This window comes from Leopardus geoffroyi, chromosome X, assembly GCF_018350155.1.
Source record: "Leopardus geoffroyi isolate Oge1 chromosome X, O.geoffroyi_Oge1_pat1.0, whole genome shotgun sequence".
In the NCBI taxonomy this organism is placed as follows: Eukaryota; Metazoa; Chordata; class Mammalia; order Carnivora; family Felidae; genus Leopardus; species Leopardus geoffroyi.
In genome coordinates, this window is record NC_059343.1 from 83,739,105 (window position 1) to 83,757,886 (window position 18,782).

Here is an 18,782-nt window from a genome sequence, read left to right on the forward strand (position 1 = left end):
ATCTGAGATCATTGTGGCACAACACCTATTCTCTACACAAACCTTCAACACTATCTCACACCTCAACATTATCAACTGATCTTTAGACCTTTTGTTTCTTTGGAAAAGTAGATGCTATCACAGAAGAGATTGTTTATATGTTCCCACGACCAAACCTACCAATTTACCCACATCACCAACTATGGTGCCTCCTTTCTCTCTTGTGAAAAATCTTAGTAAGGCAGCCTCTTCTCATTGCAATGGATAACCCACTCTATGGCTGTGATTGTGATTGTGTAATTATCCCCCTTCTCCCCTGATACAGCAATATTCCTCTCTCTACTAGATGAATAAACATATTCATTAATGAACAGATGAAAGATATGAAAATTGTATGGGAGGTATAAGAGAGAACTGTTAGGGGGATTCTCAGATGACTCACCTGATCATCCTTGTAATAGATGGTAATTTTAACTGAAATGAACAACACATAATGGATATATATATATATATATATATTTTTTTTTTTTTTTTTTTGCAGGGAGCACAATGGGCCATCTTGGTTTCTTGATACTTTTGTACACTCCAGTAGTGATATTAACAATGTAACAAGATATTTAGATCAGAGACTGAGCTATAGAGGAAAATTCAGGGATCATATATGGGTGGGTGTCAACTGAAGATATAGGTAAAGATGAGATTGGTGCCTAAGGAGAGATCATGGCATGAAGGGGGAAGGTGGCCTAAAATGAGAACCAAGGAGTTCTCAACATAAGAATCTTCAGTAAGTGCATGACAGAACCCAAAATTAACCAGCAGATTGTTTATCCCTTGATTCAGCTGTGTTCTTTCCTCTATATGATGCTACCCCTGGAATGAACTTCTTCAGGGTAAGCCTGGACTTGGGTCTGATGGCCTAAAACAGAACTCTGTGGAGTAATTGTTCATGGGTCCTATCCACTCTGGACAAGTAACCCCTCCCACTTCATTAGACTTATCACTCCTTCTGTAATGGCCTGCTCTCCTCTGCATGCAACCCACTAGGATATAAGCTGTTCAAGTAGCTGTGTGCTATCCTGCTCACCACTTTTTCCTCTGTAGCCCACAAAAGATGGATTCATCCTAAATGTCCATCAATTAGGGTCTTATTGAATACAAAACTTTACAGAGTGCATAAATATGTCAGAACACCACTCAGGCATTTAGAGAAAGGTGTAATTCTATACATTGGGTGTGAAATTAGGTCTTAAATATACTATGTAAACCAAATACAAATGGCAGAACTGTTTATGCAGTATTTCCTGCTTGCTTTCTAATAAGTTGCTGTGGAAAATGTACTAATCAGACACAGAAAATTATTCCATCTCTGGCTGCCAATCATGTAAATGGAGCCACTCTGGTTATTCCATCAGTTGAAACTCGAAATTGCTACATCCCCAAAAAGTCCATAAGGAGCAGAAAAATTGTTCAGCTGAGTCCAGTAAATCCACATAATCATGAAAGATATTATTGTTTGGTGTTATTTAAGCTACTCCAAATTTTGTTGTGGTTTGTTATATAGTAATAGGTAACTGAAACACTTTAGTTTAATGTTGACACTTTAGACAATGGGGTCAACAGCCCCAGCTGAGCTCCCTGTCACCGGCAAGCATCCGTTGCCAGGAGATCAGGTCCATTCGAGTCTTCAGATGGTCAAAATTCAAGCTGTGATTTAACTGCAACTTTGTAAGGGATGTCATGGGAAAAACACCCAGCTGAACCTAGTCAACCCACAGAACTATAAGAAATGATGATGGTGGAAGAGGGATTTGGGGGAAGATGGCAGTGTAGGAGGACGCTGGGCTCACCACGTCATGCTGACCACTTAGATTCCACCTACACCTGCCTAAATAACCCAGAAAACCGCAAGAAGACTAGCAGATGAGAGGCCCACGGAAGAGGGTAGGAAGGGCGGCAAGGCGGTGTGTGCTACACGGACTGGCAGGAGGGAGCCGGGGTGGAGGGGTTGCCTCCTCCTCTGCAAAGCAGAGGCCCCAGTCTGGCTTGCAAAAGGGGAGGGGATGGACGGAGTGTGTTCTGACAGCAAGCAGGACTTAACATCTGGGAGGTTATAAATTAACAGCTCTGCTCAGAAAGCGGGAAGGCTGGAGGACAACAGGAGGGAGAGTTGCTCAGCCCAGGATGGGACAACAGAGCTCAATTTGGCGGGGAACAAAGGCGCTCACCAGTGCCATCTCCCTCGCCCATCCCCAAGTCAAAATCCCAAAGGAAACCAGTTCCAGCCAGGGAACTTGCTGGCACCACGCAAACACCCAATGCTGTGCTTCTGTGGAGCCACCCCTCCAGCGGCTGGTCTGACTCCTTCCTTATGCCACAGGGCCCCTCCTGAAGCGGATTACTGAAGGAGAATCGAGCTAAGCCTGCCCTTCCCGCCCCCGTGCACCTTGCCTATCCACCCAACTAATACACCAGATCTGCAGCACCACAAGCCTGGAAGTGTGCAAGTAGCCCAGACTGGCCATGCCACCCCACAGTGAATCGTGCCCCTAGGAGAGGGGAAGAGAAGGTACACACCAGTCTGACTGTGGCCCCAGAGGTGGGCAGGGGGCAGACATCAGGTCTGACTGCTGCCCAGCCCACTGACTCCAGTTATTCAAGACAGCACAGGGGAAGTGCCCTGCAGGTCCCCACCACTCCAGGGACTATCCAAAATGACCAAACGGAAGAATTCCCCTCAAAAGAATCTCCAGGAAATAACAACAGCTAACAAACAGATCAAAAAGGATTTAAACAATATAACAGAAAGTGAATTTAGAATAATAGTCATAAAATTAATCACTGGGCTTGAAAACAGTATAGAAGACAGCAGAGAATCTATTGACACAGAGATCAAGGGACTAAGGAATAGTCAGGAGGAGCTAAAAAACGCTATAAACGAGCCGCAAAATAAAATGGAAATGACCACGGCTCGAATTGAAGAGGCAGAGGAGAGAATAGGTGAACTAGAATATAAAATTATGGAAAAAGAGGAAGCTGAGAAAAAGAGAGATAAAAAAATCCAGGAGTATGAGGGGAAAATTAGAGAACTAAGTGATGCACTAAAGAGAAATAATCTATGCATAACTGGTATTCCAGAGGAGGAAGAGAGAGGGAAAGGTGCTGAAGGTGTACTTGAAGAAATCATAGCTGAGAACTTCCCTGAACTGGGGAAGGAAAAAGGCACTGAAATCCAAGAGGCACAGAGACTCCATTCAGACGTAACTTGAATCGATCTTCTGCATGATATATCATAGTGAAACTGGCAAAATACAAGGATAAAGAGAAAATTCTGAAAGCAGCGAGGGATAAACTTGCCCTAACACATGAAGGGAGGCCTATAAGAATCGTGACTGATCTCCCTCCTGACACTTGGCAGGCCAGAAAGGAATGGCAGGAGATCTTAAATGTGATGAACAGAAAAAATATGCAGCCGAGAATCCTTTATCCAGCAAGTCTGTCATTAAGAATAGGAGGAGAGATAAAGGTCTTCACAAACAGACAAAAACTGAAGGAATTCGTCAGCACTAAACCAGCCCTACAAGAAATCCTAAGGGGGATCTTGTGAGACAAAGTACCAGAGATATCGCTACAAGCATAAAACATACAGACATCACAATGACTCTAAACCCATATCTTTCCATAATAACAGTGAATGTAAATGGACTAAATGTGCCAACCAAAAGACATAGGGTATCAGAATGGATAAAAAACAAGACCCATCTATTTGCTGTCTACAAGAGACTCATTTTAGACCTGAGGACACCTTCAGATTGAGAGTGAGGGGATGGAGAAGTATTTATCATGCTTCTGGAAGTCAAAAGAAAGCTGGAGTAGCCATACTTATATCAGACAAACTAGACTTTAAATTAAAGGCTGTAACAAGAGATGAAGAAGGGCATTATATAATAATAACAGGGTCTATCCATCAGGAAGAGCTAACAATTATAAATGTCTATGCGCCGAATACCGGAGCCCCCAAATATATAAAACAATTACTCATGAACATAAGCAACCTTAGTGATAAGAATGTGGTAATCACAGGGGACTTTAACACTCCACTTACAGCAATGGATAGATCAAGTAGACACACGGTCAATAAAGAAACAAGGGCCCTGAATGATACATTGGATTACATGGACTTGACAGATATATTTAGAACTCTGCATCCCAAAGCAACAGAATATACTTTCTTCTCGAGTGTACATGGAACATTCTCCGAGATAGATCACATACTGGTTCACACAACAGCGCTTCATAAGTAGAAAAGAATTGATATCATACCATGCATACTTTCAGACCACAATGTTATGAAGCTTGAAATCAACCACAGGAAGAAGTCTGGAAAACCTCCAAAAGCATGGAGGTTAACAGACACCCTACTAAAGAATGAATGGGTCAACCAAGCAATTAGAGAAGAAATTAAAAAATATATGGAAACAAACGAAAATGAAAATACAACAATCCAAACGCTTTGGGATGCAGTGAAGCCAGTCCTGAGAGGAAAATACATTGCAATCCAGGCCTATCTCAAGAAACAAGAAAAATCCCAAATACAAAATCTAACAGCACACCTAAAGGAAATAGAAGCAGAACAGCAAACACAGCCTAAACCCAGCAGAAGAAGATAAATAATAAAGATCAGAGCAGAAATAAACAATATAGAGTCTAAAAAAATCCATAGAGCAGATCAACGAAACCAAGAGTTGGTTTTTTGAAAAAAGAAACAAAATTGATAAACCTCTGGCCAGGCTTCTCAAAAAGAAAAGGGAGATGACCCAATAGATAAAATCATGAATGAATATAGAATTATTACAACCAATCCCTCAGAAATACAAGCAATTATCAGGGAATACTATGAAAAATTATATGCCAACAAACTGCACAACCTGGAAGAAATGGACAAATTCCTAAACATCCAAACGCTTCCAAAGCTCAATCAGGAGGAAATAGAAAGCTTGAACAGACCCATAACCAGCGAAGAAATTGAATCAGTTATCAAAAATCTCCCAACAAATAAGAGGCCAGGACCAGATGGCTTCCCAGGGGAGTTCTACCAGACGTTTAAAGCAGAGATAATACCTATCCTTCTCAAGCTATTCCAAAAAATAGAAAGGGAAAGAAAACTTCCAGACTCATTCTAGGAAGCCAGTATTACTTTGATTCCTAAACCAGACAGAGACCCAGTCAAAAAAAAGAACTACAGGCCAATATCCCTGATGAATACAGATGCAAATATTCTCAATAAGATACTAGCAAATCGAATTCAACGGCATATAAAAAGAATTATTCACCATGATCCAGTGGGATTCATTCCTGGGATGCAGGGCTGGTTCAACATTTGCAAATCAATCAACGTGATACATCACATTAATAAAAAAAAGATAAGAACCATATGATCCTGTCAATCGATGCAGAAAAGGCCTTTGACAAAATCCAGCACCCTTTCTTAATAAAAACCCTTGAGAAAGTCGGGATAGAAGGAACATACTTAAAGATCATAAAAGCCATTTATGAAAGCCCACAGCTAACATCATCCTCAATGGGGAAAAACTGAGAGCTTTTTCCCTGAGATCAGAAACACGACAGGGATGTCCACTCACACCGCTGTTGTGTAACATAGTGTTGGAAGTTCTAGCATCAGCAATCAGACAACAAAAGGAAATCAAAGTCATCAAAATTGGCAAAGATGAAGTCAAGCTTTCACTTTTTGCAGATGACATGATACTATACATGGAAAATCCGATAGACTCCACCAGAAGTCTGCTAGCACTGATACATGAATTCAGCAAAGTTGCAGGATACAAAATCAATGTACAGAAATCAGTTGCATTCTTATACACTAATAATGAAGCAACAGAAAGACAAATAAAGAAACTGATCCCATTCACAATTGCACCAAGAAGCATAAAATACCTAGGGCTAAATCTAACCAAAGATGTAAAAGATCTGTATGCTGAAAACTATAGAAAGCTTATGAAGGAAATTGAAGAAGGTATAAAGAAATGGAAAAACATTCCGTGCTCATGGATTGGAAAAATAAATATTGTCAAAATGTCAATACTACCCAAAGCTATCTACACATTCAACGCAATCCCAATCAAAATTGCACCAGCATTCTTCTCGAAACTAGAACAAGCCATCCTAAAATTCATATGGAACCACAAAAGGCCCCGAATAGCCAAAAGAATTTTGAAGAAGAAGACCAAAGCAGGAGGCATCACAATCCCAGACTTTAGCCTCTACTACAAAGCTGTCATCATCAAGACAGCATGGTATTGGCACAAAAACAGACACATAGACCAATGGAATAGAATAGAACCCCCAGAACTAGACCCACAAACGTATGGCCAACTAATCTTGGACAAAGCAGGAAAGAATATCCAGTGGAAAAAAGACAGTCTCTTTAACAAATGGTGCTGGGAGAACCAGACAGCAACATGCAGAAGATTGAAGCTAGACCACTTTCTCACACCATTCACAAGAATAAACTGAAAGTGGATAAAGGACCTGAATGTGAGACAGGAAACCATCAAAACCCTAGAGGAGAAAGCAGGAAAAGACCTCTCTGACCTCAGCCGTAGCAATTTCTTACATGACACATACCCAAAGGCAAGGGAATTAAAAGCAAAAATGAAGTATTGGGACCTCATGGAAATAAAAAGCCTCTGCACTTCCAAGGAAGCAATCAACAAAACTAAAAGGCAACCAATGGTATGAGAAAAGATATTTGCAAATGACATATCGGACAAAGGGCTAGTATCCAAAATCTATAAAAAGCTCACCAAACTCCACACCTGGAAAACAAATAACCCAGTGAAGAAATGGGCAGAAAACATGAATAGACACTTCTCTAAAGAATACAGCCAGATGGCCAACAGGCACATGAAAGATGCTCAACGTTGCTCCTCATCAGGGAAATACAAATCAAAACCACACTCAGATATCACCTCATGCCAGTCAGAGTGACCAAAATGAACAAACCAGGAGACTATAGATGCTGGAGAGGATGTGGAGAACGGGAACACTCTTGCACTGTTGGTGGGAATGCAAATTGGTGCAGCCACTCTGGAAAACAGTGTGGAGGTTCCTCAAAAAATTAAAAATAGCCCTACCCTATGACCCAGCAATAGCACTGCTAGGAATTTACCCAAGGGATACAGGAGTACGGATGCATAGGGGCACTTGTACCCCAATGTTGATAGCAGCACTCTCAAAAATAGCCAAATTCTGGAAAGTGCCTAAATGTCCATCAACTGATGAATGGATAAAGAAATTGTGGTTTAGATAGATACACAATGGAGTACTACGTGGCAATGAGAAAGAATGAAATATGGCCCTTTGTAGCAACGTGGGTGGAACTGCAGAGTGTGATGCTAAGTGAAATAAGCCATACAGAGAAAGACAGATACCATATGGTTTCACTTTTATGTGGATCCTGAGAAACTTAACAGAAACCCATGGGGCAGGGGAAGGAAAAAAAAAGAGGGTAGAGTGGGAGAGAGCCAAAGCATAGGAAACTCTGAAAAACTGAGAGCAAACTGAGGGTTGATGGGGGGTGGGAGGGAGGGGAGGGTGGGTGATGGGTATTGAGGAGGGCACCTTTTGGGATGAGCACTGGGTGTTGTATGGAAACCAATTTGACAAGAAATTTCATATATTGAAGAAAAAAATAAAATAAAATATTCAAGAAAAAAAAGAAATGATGATGGTGGTGATGATTATTATAACTCTAATAAAAGTAATATATTGTTTTAAGCTACTATTTTGGGGTCTTGTTTGATACATAGCAATAGATCATCAAAATGATATCGAATGTGAAACAAGTTAGTGTTTAGATTTAAAAGTTTTTTACTCTGCATATAGTGAACCACATGTATCTATGAATATGTTTAGTAGAAACACGTGATGTATATGGATCCAAAACTCTTTTTTCGCCTAAAAATAAGTCTTGGCTTTCATTTTTGTCATTAAAAATATAGTTACTGGGGCGCCTGGGTGGATCAGTCAGTTAAAGGTCCAACTTCAGCTCAGGTCATGATCTCACGGTTCGTGGGTTTGAGCCCCACGTCGGGCTCTGTGCTGACAGCTCAGAGCCTGGAGCCTGCTTCTGATTCTGTGTCTCCCAATCTCTCTGCCCTTCCCGCACTCACCCTCTGTCTCTCTCTAAAAAATAAGTAAATATTAAAAAATAATAAAAATACAGTTACCTCATGCTCTGAAATATATGAAGACTGTTACATTGAATTTTTAAACAATCACATGATTTTAATATAGCTGAGTTAGCCTCCATCTCCATTTACCCCATTCTCTCCCCAGAGGTAACCACACTCTTAAGTTGGTATATATCTTTACACATATGTTTCTACACTTTGCCTATATATGTATATACCTAAATTTAAGTATGTAAAATATATTTGAAAAATTTAAAGTATATCATATAAAATATAAAAATATTAAAATATATATAGAATTACTTTTAGACATGTAAACATTTTGACAGTTTTTACACTGTCAAACACATTGGCAAAGAATTGTGTTTTCAACCTGTTTCTCTCAGGTTTATCATGTTTAAGACTTTCACTCATTGCTATATGTATATGTAGGTCATTCATTTTAACTGTGCATAGTGTTCTTATTATGGAAATGCACCATAATTCTTGATTTTCCTATTAATAATATTTCTCTGTTAATAAATATTTCCATGCTTCTTAGTTCATGGATTACATTACTATTTTCCACCTTGTCATTTTTGCCCAAGTTGCCAAATCTTTTGGCTCCTGGCTAACAGACCCACCTCATTGTGTGTGCATGTGTGTGTGTTTCAGGAAGATGATAGTTATTAATAGTAACATATGTGAATATGCCTTATAATTTACAAGCATCTTTATGTACATTATCCCATGCAATCTGTCCAAACACTGTTAAATTTAGTCAATTTGGTTAAATCTAGTAAAGTAGACTTGGGAGAAGTTAAATGACTTGTTTAGATACACAGAAACAGTGGCAGAGTTGTGGACTCAAGTTTAGGTTGTTTGTCTTATAGCCCATGCCTTGTCTGTTAGGGGAGAGGGAAGAATTTTGAAAGATATATACTAACTTTTTCACTGATTTTTTTCCTGGTTATTTTTAAGAGACTTAAGGGAGGAAATGTTTCCTCTTGGCAGACATGGTAAAAGCATGAGGTAAAAGGGAAAAAAAAGCATGAGGTAAAAGGTTTACTAGTAACCTTTTAAACTTAAGAAAATTTATTTTAAACAAACATGATTTTTTCAATTGCATTACTTATTGTTTTTAGAAGCACTCAAACAATACCCAAATAGTTACTACTCACAATGATAACAAAACTTATGTTTTGATGTTCATCTATCATTTTTAAACTTGTATATAACTTTTCAACATATTTAGAAATATGAAGTTTCCACAGCTACATGCCAGAGAACAACTAAACAAAAGAATGTTTTAAAATCATGTCAAACACATCAAATATTATTTGTGGCAAAGTACCAAACAGTATAATTAATTAAGTACTCTATTTTAAAATTTGTGAGAAGAAGCAAGCATAATATTGTACTGTTCTTTTAAAGAAGGTAGTTTTTAAAAATAATTGTATGCTGCCATTATGTTGTAGAGAACTGAAAAATATAAAGACATCACCAAAAATGGTAGAGTAGGGAACTCAAAGATTCCATGTCAAAAATGGTCAGTATCAACTTTTGCAGGACTCTGGAATCTAATAAAAACTTAAAACAACCAGGGGCAAACTAGTTTAAGATAAAAGCTCCTGCATTGTAGTAAGAGAGTGCCATGACATTTTAAATTACCAGACTATCGGGGCGCCTGGGTGGCTCAGTGGGTTAAGCAGCCGACTTCGGCTCAGGTCATGATCTCGTGGTCCGTGAGTTCGAGCCCCGCGTCGGGCTCTGTGCTGACTGCTCAGAGCCTGGAGCCTGTTTCAGACTCTGTGTCTCCCTCTCTCTCTGACCCTCCCCCATTCATGCTCTGTCTCTGTCTGTCTCAAAAATAAATAAAAACGTTAAAAAAAATTAAAAAAAAAATTACCAGGCTATCATCCTCAATACTCCAGATCAGCTAGTGAAGTTTGCTAGTACCAGAAGGAACATTATGGACCTTATTCAATTGTATCTGTGGGTCTTGACCATCTCGCTGGTCCTCCTCACAGAAGACACCAAGGTTTCCCTTTATTTTGCCTTAGAGCCTTCCCAGGAGTAGAGTGACTTTTGTCAAAAGCATTTAAAGGCTTGGATATTAGACACAGCAGCCTGGGGTAAAGGACAGTACCAAGGTCAAAAAATAAATAGAATGAGAAAACTGGGAGGAAGAGGCTAGGAAAGTAAATACATGGGAAAATAAGGGCTTTTAAAAGTTCCCCAATATACAGGGAGACTGAGAAGACCACACATATGCCCAGGATGGAATGCAACTGTTTCAAAGACCTGAGGAGGCCTTTCACCTCCAGCTAGCCTTCAGACTCTGTGCAAGAAGAAAGTGAAAATTAATACAGAGTTGAAAATGGTCTGGCTAAGCAGTGAACGAGTTCACCAGCACAGACCAATCTGCAAATACTGGGAGTGTTTCTTCTTTTTTTCTTTTACTGGCTCCAGGTATTTAAAGTAACTGTCAAAATACCAGCTGATCACTAAGTTAAGGCAACACAGGTTTCAGTGGCAGACATGATAAAGACTACAGACTTTACAAAATCAATTTAGAAAAGTCACTAAACAAACAAACAACAATCCACAACAGCCAACAACAACAAATCCTGAGGGAGAATATGATTTCCAGAGGTGCCATATTATACTATTCAAAATGTCGAGTTTCAGCAACAACAGAAAAATATGAAATGTGCAAAGAAAGTATGGCTTATTCACAACAAAAATGAAATTAGTAAAAACTGACTCTGAGGAAGCCGGACTTACTAGGGAAAGGCTTTAAGTCACTGAATTTAATATGCTCAAAGAGCTAAAGGAAACCACAGAAAAAGAACTAAAATAAACCAGGAAATTAATGTCTTGCCAAATGGGGAACATGAAAAAACAGGAAGAAATTATTAAAAGGAACTAACAAAAATTCTGGAGCTGAAAATTACAGTAGCTGAAATTAAAAATTCAATTAAAAGGTTCAATATCAGACATGAACTTACAGAATACACTCACCAAGACACAATATAGTCAAACTGTCAAAGCCAAAGACAAAAAGAGTATCTTGAAAGCAGCATTCAGTCTTATTTGGACCCTAGTCAAAACAAACTGTTAAAAACCTATAACAGAATTGAAAACTTGAATACGGATTGGACATAAAACAGTATTCAGGAATTATTAATTGTTAGGTGGGAAAATGGTATTGTGGTATAAATATACATATGATATGTTATACATAAATTTTATAAATACATAAATACATATGAGAGTCCTTATAGACATGTACTTTGAAATACTTATGCACAAAATGATATTATGACCGACATTTGCTTCAAAAATAATTTCTAAGAGTAGGAAGTGAGTAAGGATACACATGAAGTAACATTGGCAATGAGTTAACCCGTTGGAGCTATGTGATGAGTACAGTGGCTTTCATTCTACTATTTTATTTTTGCATATGTTTTAATTTTTTTCATAACAAAAGTTAGAATAAAGTTAAGGTAAACTATAAAGAGAATGACATTCTAGTCGAAAAGGGAACAAAAGAGTATTAAGAAGAATTAGAAAAAATTACACCTCCTTTCCTGACCCCCACCCCCAACATTTTGGTATAGAGAAAATGGTGGGCATTGGTAGCAGGAGGACCACAGGTTGGGAGCAGGGTAGGTGCGACATCTTGCTCATAGATGTTCTTGCATAAATTTTGTTTTTTAAGATATTGAATTAAAATGTGATTATCTTCACTACTCAAGTTTTCTGCACCCCCTTAACTTTTGCGACTAAACCCGACGCGGGGAGGGATGTAGCCTGGGAGCAAAGGAGAGGAAGAAGCAAGTTCCCAGAGGAGGACAGGAAATGGCCAACAGGCCTCTAAGAAGATACTGCCCTTCCCCGGCAGGCAGAGAAAAGCCAAGGAATATACAAAGAGGGGAGAGTCACAGAGTCCAGCCTGGTGCTGCTCAGAAGGACGATGCAGCAGAGAGGAGGTGCGCAGGCCAACCAGTTCTGCACCACCCCGCGGGCAGCAGCGGGCACGGGATGGGGGCGGTGCCGCTCGCGGTGACGAAGGCCTCACATGACCTGCCAATGGTGACTCGAGCGCCTAGCTCTAGCGTCAGACCGGGCCGGCGCTCGTTCCCTTCTCGGTACCTGCTCCTCGTGGCCCTGAGAGCGTGGGGGCCAGGGGAAGCCCCAAAGAGTAGGAATTGGAGGGGGAGCAGGTAAGGGACCTGGAGGAGGGGGAGAGTCCCCTGGGCCAGGGTGCAAGAGCCCACGCGGCCCACGGAGACCTCCTCGGGTCCCAGCTGCCCGGGGGCGGAACTGCGAAAGAACCACAGCCCTCACGCCAAGCTGTGGCCCGCGTTTGGCCGCAGAAAATGGTAGGGCGGAGGGTTGGACCGCCATGAGGCGATGACCCTTCGCAAACACCTGCCTCTCGCACTCAGGCCCCGCCCCCGTCCTTCTTGGTGTAGAAAATGGTAGTCAGCGCGGGGGATGGGGCGTCCGGGGGTGGGGGTGGGGGTGGGACGGCCGTGGGGTCTCGGGGGGCCCAGGAGAGGCTGGGTGGCGTCGGGTTGGCGCCGAGCACTGAGTTGCAGCAGTCCCCGCTTCCCCACCCCTGCCCTCTGCAGGTGTGCGGGTGTAGGTGTCCTGTCGGCTCAGGGGGGGCGAGAATCGGGAGGAGGAGACTGCAAGGATAGGCCCAGGTCGTTGTGGGGGACAGTGGGGAGGCGGGTGGAGGTAACGTGTGGAAAGCCCTGAGACCCCAAATTCCTCCCACCAACCAGCCCCTCTCCATCTTGGTGCCTGCAGAGGCGTGGAGATGGATCGGCTGGGAGAAGGGTGGGCTTTGGGAGAGGAGCGACCGGGAGGGGGTAAGGCTCAGACTGGGGACCTGCCGGAAAGCGTAGGGAGCCTCTATGGTGGGAAAGTAAAATTTTAAAAAGCCTTTGGTATCCAAGGCTCTGAATTTTGGAACAGGCGTAGTAAGGGCCTCTGTCCTCGGTGCTGCTCGTCCCAAGAAAATAGTCCTTTTTCTGGTCTCTTATCTCCTAGGAGCAATGGCGTCCAAAGAGAAACAAACGGTGAAAAATCTCAACATGGAAAATGCCCAGCAGGAAAACGGAGAAGAACAAGGCCTCCTACAGAATGGTGAGGAAGCACACAATTCGAGAGGAGGTGAAGGCCAGAAGCATGGACGAAATGTCAGGCTGGGGCGAATGAGACGACTTGTCCCTAATTTTCGATGGGCCATACCCAACAGGCATATTGATCATAATGAAGTGGGAGATGATGTGGAAAAGTTCCTAGGGCAGATGATGGAAATCAGGAGAAAAACTAAGGACCAGCAAATGAGGCATCATAAGCACTTCCAAACTCCTGAACCTGATAATCATTATGACTTTTGCCTTATACCTTGAATTGTAAGGTTTTCCCTGCGGTTAATAATGTGGCCTCTGCTCTACAAGCTTGCAGTTTGTGATTTAGTTTTTAGGTAAACCTGTTGGTGTTTCCACTTAGCAGTTTGTAATTAAATATTGTTTTGTCTCAGTGTAAAACTTTCTGTCCAGTAGGGCAGTTTCACCCAGGTTTAGGAAAAACTATTCTTTTCATAATATGAAATGAATAAATCAGTTTAAAAAGCAATCTTCCTTTTTCACCCTAGTCTTTATTTTTTGCTACTATCTGTCCTCACCTAGCTGCCTAGACTCAAAACCACAACTGTCTTTGACTTTTTGTTGTTGTTGTTACCATCCAATGAGTAAGGAAGGATCATATTCATAACATCTGATATTATTTTAAGAATGTATGCCCTACTGTTTTTCAGAGTGAGGCCACCACCTGCATAAAAAACACCTTGAGAGGGGAGCACTTTTTTAATATTTTATTATTTCAACGTTTTTTTTTTTGTTTTTTTTTGTTTTTTTTTTTTTGGGACAGAGAGAGACAGAGGATGAATGGGGGAGGGGCAGAGAGAGCGGGAGACACAGAATCGGAAACAGGCTCCAGGCTCCGAGCCATCAGCCCAGAGCCTGACGCGGGGCTCGAACTCACGGACCGCGAGATCGTGACCTGGCTGAAGTCGGACGCTTAACCGACTGCGCCACCCAGGCGCCCCTTAATATTTTATTATTTATTTATTTATTTATTTATTTTTAAGAAGGAGAGAGTGGGGGAGGGGCAGAGAGAGAGGGGAACAGAAGATCCAAAGCCCAGTGCAGGGCTGGAACTCACAAACTGAGATCATGTGACCTGAGCTGAAGTTGGATGCTCAAGCGACTGAGCCACCCAGGCATCCCAGGGGAGATTTTTAAGCTTTTTAATGTAGAACAGCTGGCTTCTATTCTCCAGACTCACAGATGGGCATGCCACAATCTCCATTTGTTTTTGAGTTTTATTTTATTTATTTTGAGAGAGAGACCATGTAAGTGTGTGAGCAGGGGAGGGCAAAGAGGGAAAAAGAGAATCTTAAGCAGGTTCCATGCTATCTATCAGTGCTGAGCTTGATGCAGGGTTAGATCTCACAAACCATGAGATCATGACCTGAGCCAAAATCAAGAATCCGACACTTAATTGACTGAGCCACCCAGGCGCCCCCAGAATCTTCATTTTTTAACATGCTTTCCTCGTAAATCTAATGTACACTGAGGCCATATATATATATATATATATATATATATATATATATATATACACACACACACACATACACACATATACATATATATATACATATATATGTATATATCTAAGTACATATGTGTGTGTTGTATTATTAAGTGTGAAAAATAAAGTAAAATAATAGGATGAATATCACCTGAATTTGATGGACAAAAACATTAAAAAGGAAAAGTACAGGGCTTTAAAATAGAACGGTATAAGAGTGGTAGGGATAATGGCAGATGAGGGTACTGGTGTTCAGAGATGTTCAGAACCAAGGCTACCCCCTGCTATATAACTGGCTTGGGCCATTTTCTCTAAGACTGTTATATGGAAATACAGAATATTTAACTTTTGTAACTGATAACAAGCTAAGGAGGGTATCAGGGAGACTCAGTAAGATTGAGGGTGTTTTTAATATTTTTGTATATTTTCAATGTAGATGCTTTAAATTTTTTGAAAGAACAGAAAGAAATTTTAAAGACCTGACAACCCAGTCTTCTTCACGGTGATAATAGCCACCCATTATGGCTATTGAAATCAGTTTTGTGGCTCACAACAATCAATTTTAAAAAACAAATTAGGGAGTGCCTAAGTGACTCAGCCGTTTAAGCATCAGATTTGATTTCGGCTTAGGTCATGATCTCACGTTTTTTGAGACCAAGTCCTGTGTTGAGCTGCAGGCTGACATCGCAGAGCCTGCTTGGGTTTCTCTCCCTCTCTATCTGCCCCTCCCTCTCTCTCTACCCCTCCCCTGCTTGCTTGTGCTACCTTTCTCTCTCTCAAACTAAACTTAAAATTAAAAAAAAGAACAAAAAACATCATAGTCCATCATCCAGTAGCATTAATAATTATTTTGAGGGGTGCCTGGATGGCTCAGTCGGTTTAGTATCCGACTTCAACTCAGGTCATGATCTCATGGTTTGTGGGTTCAAGCCCCACATTAGGCTCTGTGCTAGCAGTGTGGAGCATGCTTGGTATTATCTCTCTCTCCCTCTCTCTCTGACCCTCCTCCACTTGCTCTCTCTCTCTCTGTCTCTCTCATTCAAAATACATAAATAAACTTAAAAAAAAAAAAAGAATTATTTTTGAGGGCCACATGAGTAGCCCAGTTGGTTAAGCATCTGACTCTTGATTTCAGCTCAGGTCATGATTTCATGGTTTGTGGGATCCAGCTCTGCATCAGGCTCTGTGCTGACAGTGTGGAGCCTGTTTGGGATTCTCTCGTGCTCTCTCTCTGCCTCTCCCCCCTCAAAATAAATAAATTAACTTTAGGGGCGCCTGGGTGGCGCAGTCGGTTAAGCGTCCGACTTCAGCCAGGTCACGATCTCGCGGTCCGTGAGTTCGAGCCCCGCGTCGGGCTCTGGGCTGATGGCTCAGAGCCTGGAGCCTGTTTCCGATTCTGTGTCTCCCTCTCTCTCTGCCCCTCCCCTGTTCATGCTCTGTCTCTCTCTGTCCCAAAAATAAATAAACGTTGAAAAAAAAATATTTAAAAAAATAAATTAACTTTAAAAAATTATTTTAAAAAACTAGTTTTAGTTTTACTTGTAGGAAATATTATAGCCTTAAAAATGTATTTCTTTTTTTTTAATGTTTATTTATTTTTGAGAGAGAGAGTGTGTGAGCAGGGGAGGAGCAGAGAGAGAGAGGGAGACACAGAATCCAAAGCAGGGTCCAGGCTCTGAGCTGTCATTACAGAGCCCAACACGGGGCTCGAACTCATGAACCATGAGATCGTGACCTGAGCTGAAGTCGGACACTTAACTGACTGAGCCATTCAGGAGCCCACCCCCAAGGTAGTATGAGCATAGAACCTTCTAGAAGCAGCAAAGTTCAGGGATCATAATCAGAACATGATTGAAGATAAACAAGGAAGCACGCTTTCCTGAGTGTTTCAGCAAGGGTGAAAGAGTGAGAACAGAACTTCCTGGAAAAAAATAAAAACCAAGAGAAAAAGTAAAATTTACCGAGTAACAAGGCAATTGAAGGAGCACTGAGTTGCTGTAGTGAACACTTCCATTAACTTATACATCCCATGGGAGGGTCAATCTTGGTGGACAGTACATTCTGACTTTTTAAGGTGATGATTGAAATATGTCATTGGGGAATGTCCCTAAAGAGGCCAGTAAGAAAATAAAAGAAATATGAAAACCAAAGAAAAGTGAATCAACTAGGAACAACAAAAAGGACTAAGGCATTCATCCCTATCAGTCATTTATATATTCATGTTTAGTTTCTTGAGGAACATGTGTATATTTTTATAGATTTTGAAACAGGGCTTAGGATAGAAGCTAAGTAATTAAAAAGAAAAAGGAGATATCTCTGAGTAGAGCCTTTCAGAAGCATATGCTGTCAACTTCAAATTACAGAAAATTGAGATATCATTGAGGGAGTCTTTAAAGAGGCCAGCAAGGAAAAAATTGAACTTATAACGAAAAAAAGTAAAAACAAACGAAATATCACGAGAAGAAAACACAAAACAAGTTATTACTTCTACTCTTTTCAGTCTGTGTCTACATGTAAGTAATTATGTTAGCGTTATTAAGGTATAACTAAAGTTCAGAAAGTACCTAAACTATGCAATTTGATCTGTGTTACATACATGTAAGCCTATGAAACCATAACCACAATGAAAATAGCAAGCACTTACATCACCTCCAAAAGTCTTTTTCTTCCCATTTGTAGTCTACCCCCACTTCCACCTCCATCCTCAAGCAAACTCTGGTCTGCTTTCTGTCACTATATTTTGATTTTTGCAGTATTTTTTATATAAAGTTAATCACAGAGCATACACTTTTTTTAATTTTTCTCTGACCTCATTTAGTCAATATAATGATTTTGCATGCAATAATAACATATTCTTTTCTACTGCTGAGTGATATTTCATGATATGGTGAATGTTTATCCCTTCATCTGTTGATGGGCACTTAGATAATTTCTAGTTGTTGGCTGTTACAAATAAAGCTGATATGAATATGCATGCACAGATTTTTGTGTAAACGTGTCTTCATTTTTCTTGGGTATACACCTAGGAATGAAATGGCAACATTATATAGAAGTTGTAAGTTTAATTTTTAAGAAAGAAACTACCAAACTGTTTTCCAAGGTGGTTTCACCATTTTACATTCCCATGAGTAGAGTATTAGAGTGCCAACTTTCCTCATCCTTATAATTACTCGGTGTGGTTAGGGTTTTTTTGTTAATATTTTTAATTTTTAAAAGTTTTTATTTAAATTCCAGGTAGTTAACATACAGTGTAATATTAGTTTCAAGCTGTACAATATAGTGATTGAACATTTCCATACAACACCAGGTGATCATCACAACAAGTGCACTCCTTAATCCCCATCACCTATTTAACCCATCCCACCACCTCTCTCCCCTCTGGTAACTATCAGTTTGTTCTCTATAGTTAAGAGTCTCTTTCTTGGTTTGCCTCTCTCTCTTTTCTTTACTTTTGCTCGTTTGTTTTGTTTCTTAAATTCCACATATGAGTGAAGTTATATGGTATTTGTCTTTCTCTGACTGACTTGATTTCCTTAGCATAATACTCTCTAGCTCCATCCACATTGTTTCAAATGGCAAGATTTCATTCTTTTTTATGACTGAGTAATATTCCATTCTACATATATACCACTTCTGTATCCATTTATCACTTGATGCACATTTGGACTCTTTCCATAGTTTGGCTATTGTAGATAATGGTGATATACACATTGGGGTGCATGTATCCCTTTGAATAGTATTTTTGTATTCTTTGGGTAAATACCTAGTACTGTAATAGCTGGCTCACAAAGTAGTTCTATTTTTAAATTTTGGAGGAGCCTCCATAACTATTTTACAGAGTGGCTGCACCAGTTTGCATTCCCACTGGCAGTGCACGAGGGTTCCTCTTTCTCCACGTCCTTACCACCACCTGTTCTTTCTTGTGTTTTGATTTTAGCC

At 40.5% G+C, this 18,782-nt stretch overlaps 1 protein-coding gene and 1 long non-coding RNA gene across 3 annotated transcripts in view; one reads left to right on the plus strand and one right to left on the minus strand.

Moving 5' to 3' along the window:
- Window positions 1–18,782, minus strand: part of LOC123594718 — a 98,139-nt gene that overhangs the window by 59,583 nt on the left and 19,774 nt on the right. The window lies entirely within an intron of this gene.
- BEX4 (brain expressed X-linked 4) lies at window positions 13,238–13,597 on the plus strand. Its single transcript, XM_045471621.1, has one exon. It carries the CDS (start codon window positions 13,238–13,240, stop codon window positions 13,595–13,597), a length of 360 nt encoding a protein of 119 aa, XP_045327577.1.